Source organism: Tasmannia lanceolata, unplaced genomic scaffold (assembly GCF_043159265.1).
Source record: "Tasmannia lanceolata isolate RefF3 unplaced genomic scaffold, GAP_Taslan_0.1 ptg000002l, whole genome shotgun sequence".
Lineage (NCBI taxonomy): Eukaryota > Viridiplantae > Streptophyta > Magnoliopsida > Canellales > Winteraceae > Tasmannia > Tasmannia lanceolata.
Window position 1 is genome coordinate 28,136,470 of NW_027518679.1, and position 13,920 is coordinate 28,150,389.

The 13,920-nt window shown below is 38.0% G+C and overlaps 1 protein-coding gene across 9 annotated transcripts; it reads right to left on the reverse strand.

The window, feature by feature from the left end:
* Positions 1–1,709: 1,709 nt before the first annotated feature.
* Positions 1,710–10,814, reverse strand: LOC143852990 (uncharacterized). 9 transcript variants are annotated; one of them, XM_077362907.1, is made up of 6 exons: positions 10,689–10,814; positions 8,709–8,764; positions 3,821–4,059; positions 2,896–3,132; positions 2,597–2,787; positions 1,710–2,211 (listed from the first exon to the last, which is right to left on the reverse strand). In XM_077362907.1, the coding sequence occupies exons 3-6, from the start codon at positions 4,034–4,036 to the stop codon at positions 1,974–1,976; spliced, it is 882 nt and encodes a 293-aa protein (XP_077219022.1). In that variant the 5' UTR covers positions 4,037–4,059; positions 8,709–8,764; positions 10,689–10,814; the 3' UTR covers positions 1,710–1,973. The 9 variants fall into 9 exon arrangements, with proteins under 9 accessions (XP_077219022.1, XP_077219122.1, XP_077219083.1 ...); XM_077363007.1 differs by lacking the exon at positions 10,689–10,814 and adding an exon at positions 10,358–10,507; XM_077362968.1 differs by lacking the exon at positions 10,689–10,814 and adding an exon at positions 10,285–10,320.
* Between the last annotated feature and the right edge of the window lie 3,106 nt (positions 10,815–13,920).

Here is a 13,920-nt window from a genome sequence, read left to right on the forward strand (position 1 = left end):
AGCCATTTGTTAAATTCCTTCTAAAATTTTGAATCTCATTCACAAATGGATGGGATGTAAGGACAGTTACAACATCCTGCAAATACTACACTACAGTGCGTACGTTCCCATTTTTCATTTTGCTGACTTTGATCATAGTATTATCCCTTGCTCATTTCTTTTTCCACAATGGCCTTGTGTTGGCAGCCATGAATTTTTTTTCCATGGATTATTAGTTTATCCAGTGGTGGGAGAGGAGCGAGGGTGGGAGTCTGGGAGAGAGAGAATTGAGAGGCATGAGGGAGGAGATGGTGATAAGTGGCTGAAAAACATGAAAAATAAAACTCTATTTTGTATCATACAAAAGCAAGATTGATTCCACACAAACTCTCATTAACTTCTTGCCTGCCTTGGACAGATTTCTCAGCTATAGTGGGAAAGATGAGATGCCAGATGCATTGGCCTTTCAACTTAAGGCTTACCCATTTCGAAGCCAGCAATGATGAGGGTTCCACGCAAAAGCAAAAGATCCCACACCGAAAAAAGTATGGAGATGTGGATGGGTTTATAAGGACTTGGGCACCCTCCCCTTAACGGCTAGCTTTTAAGGGTGAGTTGTACCCGGGTCCAGCCAAGCAACACTAGTGGTTTAATTCTTCATGGCTGCCGCCCTCCCTCTTGGCATAGAGAGTGAAGGCAACCATGGTGATGATCCCTCTTGGCATAGAGAGTGAAGGCAACCGTGGTGATGATCAGTGTTACCGGGCTGGGGTTGCTACCCACTATCAACCCGCGATCTAGATCGCACGACCCAAATTACGGTTCGTTTGCGACCTGAATCACTAAAGATAGAGATCCAGGTCACACAACTCCAATCATGTTTCGTTGCGACTCAAATAGATAAAAATGGAAGCCCGTAGGAGAGAGAGAGAGAGAGAAATGTGAGTGTCAACATACGCTAAGTGAGATAGAGGGAGAGAGAAAGTATAAACAAAATAGAAGAATTGTTTTTTTTTTGTCTTTTGAGCAGTGTTTCAAAATGAGGATCAAAACGCAGCCTAAGAAAATCCTAATCAACTCAGCACGACATGGTCGAGTATTCTGTTGGCGCGGCTGAGTACTCGATTGACGTGGTCATAACTTGGGAGAGTCAAGGGAGTTTTTATTGACTTTGTAAGACAAAGAATGGAATGCAGCCAAGGCAAAGCACGGAATGCGACCAAGGCAAAAGGGAGTGACTCTATTATATATAGACAGAAGGAAGGGATTTCCTTCCTGTTGCTCAGTTTACAAATTAAAGATAGACAGCATGCTTCCTCTATTATGTTATGCTCTTAGAATTTTAGCATTTTGTTCAAGCTCACCAAACTTGAAGGTTGATTATGGTTTTTGTATTCTTTACTCATAAAGTTCACCCCATTCAACATTTTCCACTACTTTACAATCCTCATATATCTTGTTTGTTTAGGATTTTGAGAAGGGAAATGATTTCAGCAGTCCACTGTTTTGATAAAGATGCGCGAAGCATCCTGTCCTATAGTGTTTAAAGGGCTTAAAAGAGATTTTTTTTTTAAATTCACTTAAAAGAGATTTTTGAAAACCGTAATATTCTACTGACAACCCTTTAAATACTACACAACAAGATGCTTTGTGCATCTTTATCAAACATTGGAGGGCTGAGATCATTTCCCTTTTGAGAATTGACTTAAAGTCCAAATCACACACACATATAGATAACCGGAGAATTAGCATTCCAAATCGACATACAACTCCAAATTGTGAACCAATTAAGCCTACTACCATCATTGTTCTACGTACTAGACTATCATATCCCACACCCGTTCTCGTACCACGTATAGTAACAAACCATGTTAAAGTTGAGAATTGATTGAGTCCATCATCACCCACACATATAGAATACCAGAGAATTAGTGTTGCAAATCTACCTTGCGACCCTAAATTGTGAACCAACTAAGCCTACCATCAAAACAAAACTAAGCCTTCAAAAAAACTAAGCCTACCATCATTCTACCTCGTTCTGGGCCACCATCGTATCCCACACCTGTTCTCCTACTCTGTACCATCCACTTAACAAAACGAATCATGCCCCAGAGACGATTGAAGCTGAATACAACAGAGAAGAAGAGGATGATGATGTTGAAAACTGCTTCTACAGTTGTCACCTGATGATTATTGTATTTCGTGTCTACCATCGTCCTCATTAACCGCCCACTGCATCACAACAGTGAACTCGTCAAAGAAACAGCCAATGTGCAAGAAATCTGTAGGGATATATGTAGTAAAATAGACATAAGGTGATTCAAGTGAAAGAGGCCTTCTTTTTGCCTGTGTAATTCAGGCATTGATAGTATTGGTGTGAGATGAGGTTTCAGTAAAGTGAGAACAATTGTAATATAATTGATTTGAATAAATCGGACCAAATGATAGTAAAGAACAGGAAAGAAAATTGACTTAGGATGATCTTAAAGATGTGCACAACCTAGAAATTTCACAGAAACCAGAAAGAAAATTCAAATTAAAAGGCTAGGGAGTCCTTTTTTACATTGTTTTCAAAAACCCAGAAAGTATTATCATATGAAAATCAGAAACAACTGACCTGTAGGTGAAGATGAAAGCTCCAGGTACCGTTCCAGCAATAAACCCACAAATGTATGGCCCAAAATTCATATCTGTTATGAACATAACACGGTTGAAAAGTGTATCGAAATGTGTGACTCGGATGAGTGCAACCTCTCGAAACTGATGGAACCAACTCCCTTGCCGATCCAGCCTAACAACAGCAGCTTTCTGCATATTTTACAGCAAGAGAAAGAACAGAACGGAAATCAGCAAAGAAAATAACAATCACCATTCAAACCACACCAGTTTCATGAATGCAAAACCATGATGCCTTACGTGACCACCGTGGGCACGAAACGATGCCCCAATCAAAAAGAACAATGACATGCCAATTGTAGTTCCTATCATTGTTATCACAAAACCAACATATCCAAAGATCATTCCCGCTAGCCACATGGAGCCTTCAGGAGGAATTGACACCACTTCTAAGAAAGCCAAAGAGGCAACAAGCACGAAAGCCAGAACAGACCGCCCACAAGCAGTTGCTTCCCATTGCATGATTAGCAGGAAAACCTACACCAGAAGATCAGAGGTCATCCACTCAAATGACGATATCAACAATACTTGAGGATAGAAATTTAACATTTAGGCAATATTTGAGGATATAAATTTCACAATGTAGAATGATTGCTATAAATTAAAGGTAATCCACAAAATATGAAAAATATCCTTGTCACACATGTTGGAAATCATAGTTATCTAATGCGAGAAGTAGTGATGGGGTCGGGTACAAAATTCCAAAATAAGTTTCCAATTTGATTTTCTTTTGAAGTCTTCTTCTTCTTCTTCTTGGAAAGAGAAGCATAACTGCATACATCATACTAACAAAAACCATAAAATATTACCTTAGCCAAACTGAGCTGACTTGGCTGAATTCAGAGTTGATCAGCGAGTTCATAACATGAGCACATACATCACACATTGATATGGCTATTGCGACAAAAACATTAACTTGTAAGCTTTCTTGTTTTTCAATATTTGTTATATTGCCTTACTGTACTGATGTTTGGCTAGGTGCAATTCTATTGTTCATACTTGTACTCATATTTATATAGAATAATGTCTTGCAATTTCATGTTTCAAAAGCATGATGCAAACAAATTTACCTCCACGTTAAAAGGAATAATTTTCAAAAAGCAAATGGTTAAAGGCAATAGTGGGTAAACTCGTAATAGTGAGAAATATCAGAGATATTGAATACCTTTTCAAGATCAAAACCTCCCCAATTCAGAAAGATGAGAAGAGAAGCCATCAAAACCAAGCAGATGAACAAGGCCTTTAACCCCTTTGGTTTAGGTTGTAAGATAGCAACTTCATTAAAGCTTTGCTCATTTGGAATAACCGGCCTCACAAACTCGCAATCTTTCCTCATGTGTTGATCAGAGTCCACACCGTGCTTTCCTAACTTCTCAGACATCTTTGAGTTTCAAAGAATCCAAACTTACAACAAAAATATCAGAAAATCAATCAAAGTAACAAGGACCATGGACAAAATAACAAGCCCTGGAGTCTAGAGTGAGTGAGTCTATTAATCTAGTAGCGACATTCAATAGAAGAAAAAAATAGAAGGCAAAAGGACATGCTAATAGCATGGATGCTTCAAATATGTGAGTTGGGAAATCACAGTATTGCAAGGCAGGAAACAAAAAACTTGTTAGACAAATTTCTCACATATTAGGAATGAAGTACCTTGACAAATTTCACCCATATTACAATAAAGAATGTATTGATGATTTTGAGGTTTATCAAAGAATACCTCAAAATTTAATGAGTGCTTTCACCTGAATCTATGATGACATGGCATGGTAGAGAAAATAACATAAGGTATGTTACAATATGGCCTGCCACCACCCTAAAAACATGTCCAAGTTTTGTAACCCATGGCATAAACTTCAGTAATTATTAGTAAGTGTATGGTTAATGGTGCATATATGAGTATATGAAGGTCATTAGTAATTTGACTCATTTCTTTTCTATTATGAATGTTCAAATCATGTATAGAGCAATGACCATCCTTTGTTGATCAAGGAGAAACAATCATCAAAGAAATTTGATAAGATTGTGGCTTTGTATAGTGTTAGAAATTGTAACCTAGTGTTCATTCAGGAGTTTGTTTCAGTAGCTTAGCTCCCTGCATCCTGCACTACAACCATGAGACCTTATCTTGACCTCAAACGGTAATCAAATCTGTCGATGTATTTGGAATTTGTAACATACTCAAATATTGACACAACAGCATCTGAGCAATATGTTGTGCTACCTATTATACATCAAAGGCTATATGTCTATGTAAAATCTCAAAAACAAGAAACTTCTACTAACACAAAGGCACAGAAGAAAAAAACATAAAAAGGCCAATAATGCAAATTCAAACGGTAAAAAGATGAAATGTCTGAAGAGAAATGGATGAACTGAAAGCAACATAAAGAGAAAAACAGAGTATAACTCAAGGCTACTGATATTGGCACTACCATGTTTTGATGATTACACTAACTGATATTGTCTTTTCTTATTTAAACTGGTGTCAAAAGGTTATTAAAGTTTCCAAAAAGCTCGTATAAACCCATTAGAAAAGGGAAGACAGGATGAGTTAGTGCAAGTACCAAAACATGGTAGTGCCAATATCAGTAGCCTAAATCAAATAGGCAATGGTAAGTTTAGAGTGGTGAGAACTGAGAACTGAGAAGAGTGAATAAAGAACTCAAAAGTAAGTCAATAAGAGCCATCAAACCCCTTCTTCTATTCTCTAGTTGAGAGAGAGAGAGAGAGAGAGAGAGAGAGAGATTTACTGTTTTTTGTAGAGAAAGAGAGGCTCTTAGTTTGGACGAAGAACCAAAGGAAGAAGGAGGTTGAGGGGGATGCTGACCTTGCAAGCGAGGCTATTTTTCCTCTGCCTATTTCCTAAAATAACTAGGCTTCCTCGTAATTGTTGTGGGAAGACTATGCTCAAAATTGAGTTTTATTTTTCCTAAATACTAGACGACAAAACAAGGAGCGTGTGTTTATCAAAAGCACAAGTTTCATTTTAAACACCCGAAGAATAAAAAAAATGATTGCGTATACCAAAAACCGCGTACATATGGGTTATAAATTGAAGAGACCACAACAGTAACAAAAGTTACAAAACCCAACCCAAACCTTTTTCTCACAGCAGAGGTTATCTCTGTTTTTTTTCTTTCCTTTCCATTTGTTTTCAACTCTGTTTGTTTTTTTACAGCCATGGTGTTCTTCTTCCCCAACTCTACTCCTCCTCCCCCTACTCCTCCTCCTCCTCCTCCTCAAGGACAAATGCAACCCCAATGGGTTGTCATTGTGGTGGCTCTCGCCATCGTCTCTGTACTAGTCCTCATTGGACTCATGGTGCATTACTTCTACAAGAAAGCCAAATGCGTGGGGCGTTCATTTCCCTAGGCTGTGCCCTGAAGCCGAGGCCGAAGGTATAGGGTGCGATGTTTTTTTTTGAATGGTAAGAAATGTAAATAATATATATCTTATACTGATGTAATCAATTTGGGGTTTATAATGGATACATGGGCTTCTTGGGTTTCCTCTTAATCAATCTGTGTGTTAGCAATCGCAGAAATCTTGTTTGAGAAATTGAAATTGAATGGAAATTTTGTGTTGCAATGAAGAAATTGGAAACTAAGGAGATTGGGGAAAAGGTTAAGAGCGAAAGATTTGAGACGGAATTGGAATTAGGAATTGGGATGTCAGCAATTTTTGGTTAGGTACCTCGCTCCTGTACTCGGATCTAAGTGATCTAGCATCGAGTGGATCTAATGAGGCAAGAGAAGCAATCGAAGGCGACTCGATTCTTCAAACCATTAAGCGGGACAAAGACTCGGGCGGGGCTCTAGTAGTGGAAACCATCTATTGCATACCCTATCCCATCCACCAACCTCTCTCTTCTTCCCAATCTTCAGCCAGCGCTGCTAAGCAACCTCGAACAGAACCATCTTTCTCTCTATCTCCCGGTCTAAAAAGGGGTCAATAAAGTGAAGATAAGAATCTTAAGATAATAATTTATATTAGAAAGGGACTAAAGAGAATCCATATCAATAAATATATGCCAATGGAAGCAGCTCAACTTCCCTCCTTATACAGTAGAGAAAGGTAGGGTAGACACTACTCCTATTAAGGTCTGTATAAGCCCGAGCAATTAGACTAAAGCACGTTAGCGTCTTATATTAGAATCTTAGTAAAGCAACCTTTCGCCTATATTGAGGAGATATAAAACAAGCAACCTTACTAATAAAGCGGATCTACGACCACCCTTCTTTCTCAAAGTTAAGTTTCCTAACCAAAAATTGCAGACATCCCAATTCCTAATTCCTAATTCCAATTCCGTCTCAAATCTTTCGCTCTAAACATTTTTCCCAATCTCCTTAGTTTCTAATTTCTTCATTACAACACAAAATTTCCATTCAATTCCAATTTCTCAAACAAGATTTCTACGATTGCTAACATACGGATTGATTAAGAAGAAACCCAAGAAGCTCATGTATTCATTATAAACCCCAAATTGATTAGATCAGTATAAGATATATATTATTTACATTTCCTACCATTCAAAAAAAAACATCGCACCCTATACCTTCGGCCTCGGCTTCGGGGTACAGCCTAGGGAAATAAACGTCGCATGACGGGGAAGCTCCACGTCGCAACGCCCCACGCATTTGGCTTTCTTGTAGAAGTAATGCACCATGAGTCCAATGATGACTAGTACAGAAACGATGGCGAGAGCCACCACAATGACAACCCATGGGGGTTGCATTTGTCCTTGAGAAGGCGGAGGAGGAGATGGCGGAGGAGGAGGAGTAGAGTCGGGGAAGAAGAACACCATGAGTGTAAAAAACCAAACAGAGTTAAAAACAAATGGAAAGGAAAGAGAAAGAAAAACAGAGATAACTTCTGCTGCGAGAAAAAGGTTTGGGTTGGTTTTGTAACTTTTGTTACTGCCGTGGTCTCTTTAATTTATAACCCATATGTACGCGGTTTTTGGTATACGCAATCATTGTTTTGATTCTTCGGGTGTTTAAAATGAAACATGTGCTTTTAATAAACATGTGCTCCTTGTTTTGTCGTCTAGTATTTAGGAAAAATAAAACTCAATTTTAAGCATAGTCTTCCCACAACAACTACGAGGAAACCTAGTTATTTTAAGAAATAGGTAGTTATTTTCAGCACCCCCTCAGCCATCAAACCCCTTTATCTTTTTTTCTTTTTTTATTTTTTGGTAAGTAATAAGAGACCTTATCTTGACCTCAAACAGTAATCAAATCCGTCAATGAATCTAGAATTTCTAAGGGCCTGTTCAGTTGCGCGCAGGAAACGGAAAGGAAAATGAAATGGCGTGGCAGAAGGAAACGGAAAGGAAAAGAAACTGCTAAGAAAGTAGTAAGAGCGCGCGTTCAGTTGCCAGGAAATGGAAAAGAAACAGTAAAGAAACAACAGGAATGTGCATTCAGTTGCCAGGGAAACAGAAAAGGAACATCACAGAAGTGGTGGAAATATCATTTTCTATGAGAAATTATACAGAGTTAATTTGTATTTTTTCAGGTAAAAATATGGGCAAGCAAACATTAATAATTAAGAAATCAAGGTACTTATTGGGGGAACAAAAAGGCCATGTTTGGAAATGTTGAAAAAATATTCCATAGAATATTTGTGGGGTCAGTTGTGAGAAGGGCCGGAGAGAGAGAAACTTGAGAAAGCAAACAAGACACACACAAACAATCCATCCATCCATAAACCCTACACCCATAAACATTCCATCCATCCACAACTCATCCCTCCAAAACCATCCATCCATCCATAACACAATCACAAACAAGACAAACACAAACAATCCATACATCCACAAATCCTCCCTTCATAAACAACCCATCCATCCATAACACAATCACAAACAAGACAAACACAAACAATCCATCCATCCGTAATCCCTCCCTCCATAAACAATCCATCGATCCACAACCCATCCATCCATAACCATCCATAACCATCCTCCAAACACATACAAGCACATCTACCTAAATATATTTAACAGAAATGGAAGGGAAAAAAAATTAAGTGTGAGTATTGATTACCTTGCAAAAAATGAGAAAGTTATTGAAAATGAAGCTCGGATGAGGACACCAACAATCTGCAAGACAAATAAGAGCAAAAATAAATAAAAGGATTAACATGAAAAAGAGGGTGTTTATGGATCCACCCCCACATAATATAAATAGATCCAAGCCATTTCGGTGAAACACCCTAAAAAATGAAAATCAGAGTTGAATGGCACTTTAAAAAAAATCAGAGTTCGATCTGCAAAATCAAAGGAGAGCAAAAATAAATGGAAGGATGCCCAAAAAAATTGAAATTAACAAACCGTAAACCCTAGAAACGATAAATCAAGAATCCTAAAAATTAAAAAAAGAAGGATTTTTGCAGTTCTGAAGAAGAACAAGAACAAGGAAAAAAGTTTGAAGGAGAAGAAACCCACATCTGCAGGAGAAGATAGAACTGAAGGAGAAGATAGAAGTAACGAAAAATAGTGAAACCCACATCTGTAGGAGAAGATAGAAATGCAAAATAGAAACAAAAAATCAATACAGTGCTACTATTGAAACCCACATCTGATGGAGAGATAAAAATGAAAAATCTGATTCAATCGAGGATTTCGTGGCTACAAATGGAATGAGGGTTTCGTAGCTAAAAAACCAACAAAGACAACATATCAGTAAAAGAGGGTTTCAGGGCTAAAAAATCGAGGGTTTCATGCGTAAGAAATCAGAAAAAGAGAGGGTTTTGGATCTAATAAACCAGTATAAAAATAGTGGGTTTTGGATCTAACAAATCAGTATAAAAATAGAGGGTTTTGGATGTAAGAAAGTCGAGGTTTTGGATTAAAAAACCAGCGAAGAAAACATCAAAACAGGAAAACATCAAAGTCGAGGGTTTGGATCTAAGACAAAAAATAAGGTTCGCCTGAGAAGAAAGGCTCGCCGGAGATATCTCGCTGGAGGAAGAAAAAAGGAAGACAAAAAAGGGAGAAATAGGAGAAAGGGATGGAGCTTACTTCGTTGGGTCGACCGAAGAAGAAATCCGAAAAAAAAAATGAGGGGAAGAGGAGAAAGGGAGGAGGCGTATCTGTTGGGGAGTTGGGGAAGGAGGAGTGGAGGTCGGAGCCTGGGCGAGTCGAGACCCAAGCTTGAAGCTATGGAAGACAATGTTTCAGGCGAGAGAGGAAGGTAGATGTCAGGGCAGATGCGGCTTCGGTTTTTCTTCACGCGATTCCGACGGAAAATTTTTACAAATCCGAGCTTTTTTTACAGATTTCGAGTCGGGGTAAGAGGCTTGACACGGCGGATAAGAGGCTTGACACGGCGGATACGAAGGATTCGACATCCACCGACCCAATTTTCTGCGCGCTTTCCGTTTCAGGCCAACAAAACGACCGTTTTATTACTTTTCTACGGAAAATCAGCCTCATTTCCATTCCGTTTCTGTTTCCACGCTGCAACTCAACAGAGCCTAACAGACTCAAATATTGACACAACAGAGCTGAGCAATATGTAGTGCTACCTAAAACAAGAGATGTATTAAATAAAAACAGTTATTATACATCAAAGGCTATACGTCTATGTAAAATCGCAAAAACAAGAAATTTCTACTAACACAAAGGCACAGAAGAAAAAAACATCAAAAGGCCCGAACTGAGAGCAGACATAAAGAGAAAAACAGAGTATACCTCAAGGCGCGCTACTGATACTGGCACTACCATGTTTTGATGATTACACTAACTGATATTGTCTTTTATTATTTAAACCGGTTTCAAAAGGTTATTAAAGTTCCCAAAAAGCTGTTATAAACCCATTAGAAAAGAGAAGACAGGATGAGTTAGTGCAAGTACCAAAACATGGTAGTGCCAATATCAGTAGCCTATATCAAATAGGCAATGGTAAGTTTAGAGTGGTGAGAACAGAGAACTGATAAGAGTGAATAAATAACTGAAAAGTAAGTCAATAAGAGCCATCAAACGCCTTCTTCTATTCTCTAGTTGAGAGAGAGAGAGAGATTACTGCTTTTTGTAGAGACAGAGAGGCTCTTAGTTTGGACGAAGAACAAAAGGAAGGAGATGAGTAGGGAATGAGTCTGAGAGGGAGGAAATATATTGTTACTGAGAGAGAGAGAGAGAGAGAGAGAAAATCTTTCTGCAGAACGATTAAAAGAACAAGATCTTTTTTTTTCTTTTTCTTTTGGCCATCACAGTCTTCCATGCTATGCGTACAAAAAACATACCTTTTTGGGTCTCTGTCTTTGGAATGCGACAAAGGGACTTTGTTTGGTTTCCTTCTTCATCAGATTGTTTCCTTGGATTAATCTAATTCAAATTCTAAAAAACCAAGTTTCTAAATGAGATTTTATATGATGTGTGGCCATATAAAGCCCACTTCATAGGATTGGATGATCCAAACCATCCATTTGTTGGGCCCCAAACAAGCCTGATTTATGGTTCGACCAAGAAAAGGTAAATCATTTTTGTAATTAATGAGATGTCCACTTTGCATGGGACTGAAGACCATATTTCTCCCTTGATTTTCTACAAGATCCTTGGTCTTTATCATTCAAAGGAAATTTCTAAAGAGAAATTCATTTTGGCTTCCTTAAAGACACTTGGTGAGTCCCTCTTTTGGCCTCTCACCAAGTTAATTAAACCAAATTTTGAGTCTAATAATCAGTTTTAGACTCACAATCGGTCCTCATAATTCAAAACAGACAGGACATGATGTTCTTAATTGGTTTAATTGATAAATAAGACTTCTTCCCGTTGAGGATGTTAGAAGCCAAGATAGCTTGAGTTGTATTGCATAGAGACAATAGACGACAGTACACCGAACATTAGTGTATAAACTCTATTCAGACTCTTTAAATAAAGCCCAAGCATGATCCCACCCTTGGTCAGTAAACTGAAAGCTTGCAAAAAAATGAGTGAAATCTCAAATGACGAAAATACCCTAGAAAGTCTATCCCAAGTTTTGTTGTTTTTGAGACAGGTCGGGACATTGTTGTGATTGTCAGGAAGAAATGAGGGTATTTCCGTCATATTATACATTAGAGGAAGTTTCTATTCGATTTTCGATTCTGATTCTCTGAAAAAGGAAATGTCAGTGTGAGAGAAGAGGGTTTCAACTTTCAAAGCACAAGGCATACATTCAATTATATGCCTCTACTTTTTCTCCAAATTACACTCTTACCTTTTTACCACAGATTATGTAATCACAAATCACTAATCACCATTTTATCATTAATTACTTTTGGTGTGAATTAGTAGATCAACCCTCGGGTGGTGTCCCACTTGATGGATCATATATTTCTCCACCTGATGTAACCCATCTTTCATCTCCCATTCTCGAGCATCGATATCACTAATCAGACTATTAGGATTGCTAAATATTGCGCCCATTTCATCCCCGGACCACCCCACTATAGTGTAAAGACTAAAGAGAGCAGCCATAAATATAGTTTTAAATTTCGGTGTTCACTGAAACCAAAATTTCCATCGAAATTCGGTAGAAACTCATGAAATGTTGGTTTTTTGTTCCGAAATTTCTGCCAAAATTACCGAAATTGCAGTAATTTCGGCCAAAATTCTGTAAAGAAATAAAAAATTAGTATTTTATCGAAATTTCGATTGAAATTTGGTAGATTTCGGTGATTTCGGTTTCGGAATGTTTAGGTTATGTGTTGACCGAAAACTGAGTTTTCGGATTTCAGTCGAAATTTAAAACCATGGCCATAAATACACTAGAGGGTTAGCTGCGGGGAGAAAATGGGGCAAATGTATCACTTCCCAATGCTAAATTGAAGGGCACCACATTCGATCCATGTCACTCCATTACATTCATGACTCTTTTTTGAACATTTTCAAAAGAACTAGAATGATCCAAACCGTCCATGTGTTGGGTCACAATGTAAATAGGTTGTGATTTGTGCCCCAAAATTATTTTTATAGTCCTAGCTACAGAGCCTTCCCAAGAACATGAAACTAGTTTTAGGAAGTTGAAAAATGGAAACAGAACAAAGTCAGGTGAAATACCAGAGGAAAGAGGAGCTCCTTGAGAAACCACTTACCCATTGGATCTTTTAATAACATGAACCGGGGGATAACAAGTCTATCCAAGGATAAAATAAACCCCAGATTGGTATCCCATGGAGAACAGCCCAAATTAGGCTAATAGAAATTATTAGATGGTTGTATGCTTCTTTAAAGGTCTCTCTTTTTAAATTTCTTTAGTGCTCTGGGTCTGCATATATACTTATAAAAGTGAAGTATGCATATCAGAATACAATAATCCGTAATCCTGGAACTTTGCTCTTGGTTACATACACTTAATGGCTTAAACTGAGACGCATGATCCTGCAAATTTGTCATTGGCATTTTTAAATGGTATAAGCCATTTGTTGAAATCCTCCCAAAATTTTGAAGCCATTTGTTGAACTCCTAAACTTTTGAATCTCATTTACACATGGATGGGATCTAAGGACAGTTACAACATCCTGCAGATGATACACCACACAGCCCATGTCCCATTTTACATTTTGCTGACTCTGATTAAAGTGTAACACTCACTCATTTCTCTTTTCACTATGGTCGTGTTTGGCAGCAGTGAATATTTTTTTTTTTCACGGAATATGGAGTAGCTGATCAAGGATAAGACCCCATCAATTAGCTCCTACTAATGTTATATCATTGGACAAGTAGGCGGGGCACACAATTCCCCAAAACAAACATGACACAAGTATTTCACAATTCATGGTTTGAGGCCAGCAAAACATCCTTAAAAGTGCGCTGCTGTTGGGACAAATATCAAGGGCATGCGCATTCACCATATAAAATTATGAAATTATATGATGTGTGGTCGTATAAACCCGAATTTTTTCAATAAAGTACTGTAAGGCCCACATCATAGGATGATCCAAACCCTCCATTGTTGGGCACACATCTAGATAGAGTTTGCTCCAACTGAAAAGGGTTCAGTCATAACCATCTTGTGGTGACAAAGAAGATATGGTTAAAAGGTCTGAAAGAGAATTCAGCTTTAACTTCGGCAAGTCAGACAAATCGATTGAAATTGGAACCCTCTGACTTCACCATATCATATGGCAAGAGATAATTGAGTATAAAATCCGTTTAGGCAGATAACCATTAAGAAGAAATTAATAGCATGCTGTTACCAAAACATAATAGTGCAAGTATCAATAGCTTCTAGCCTCCTTTATTATCAAAGCAAAACAGATAGTTGTAACCGA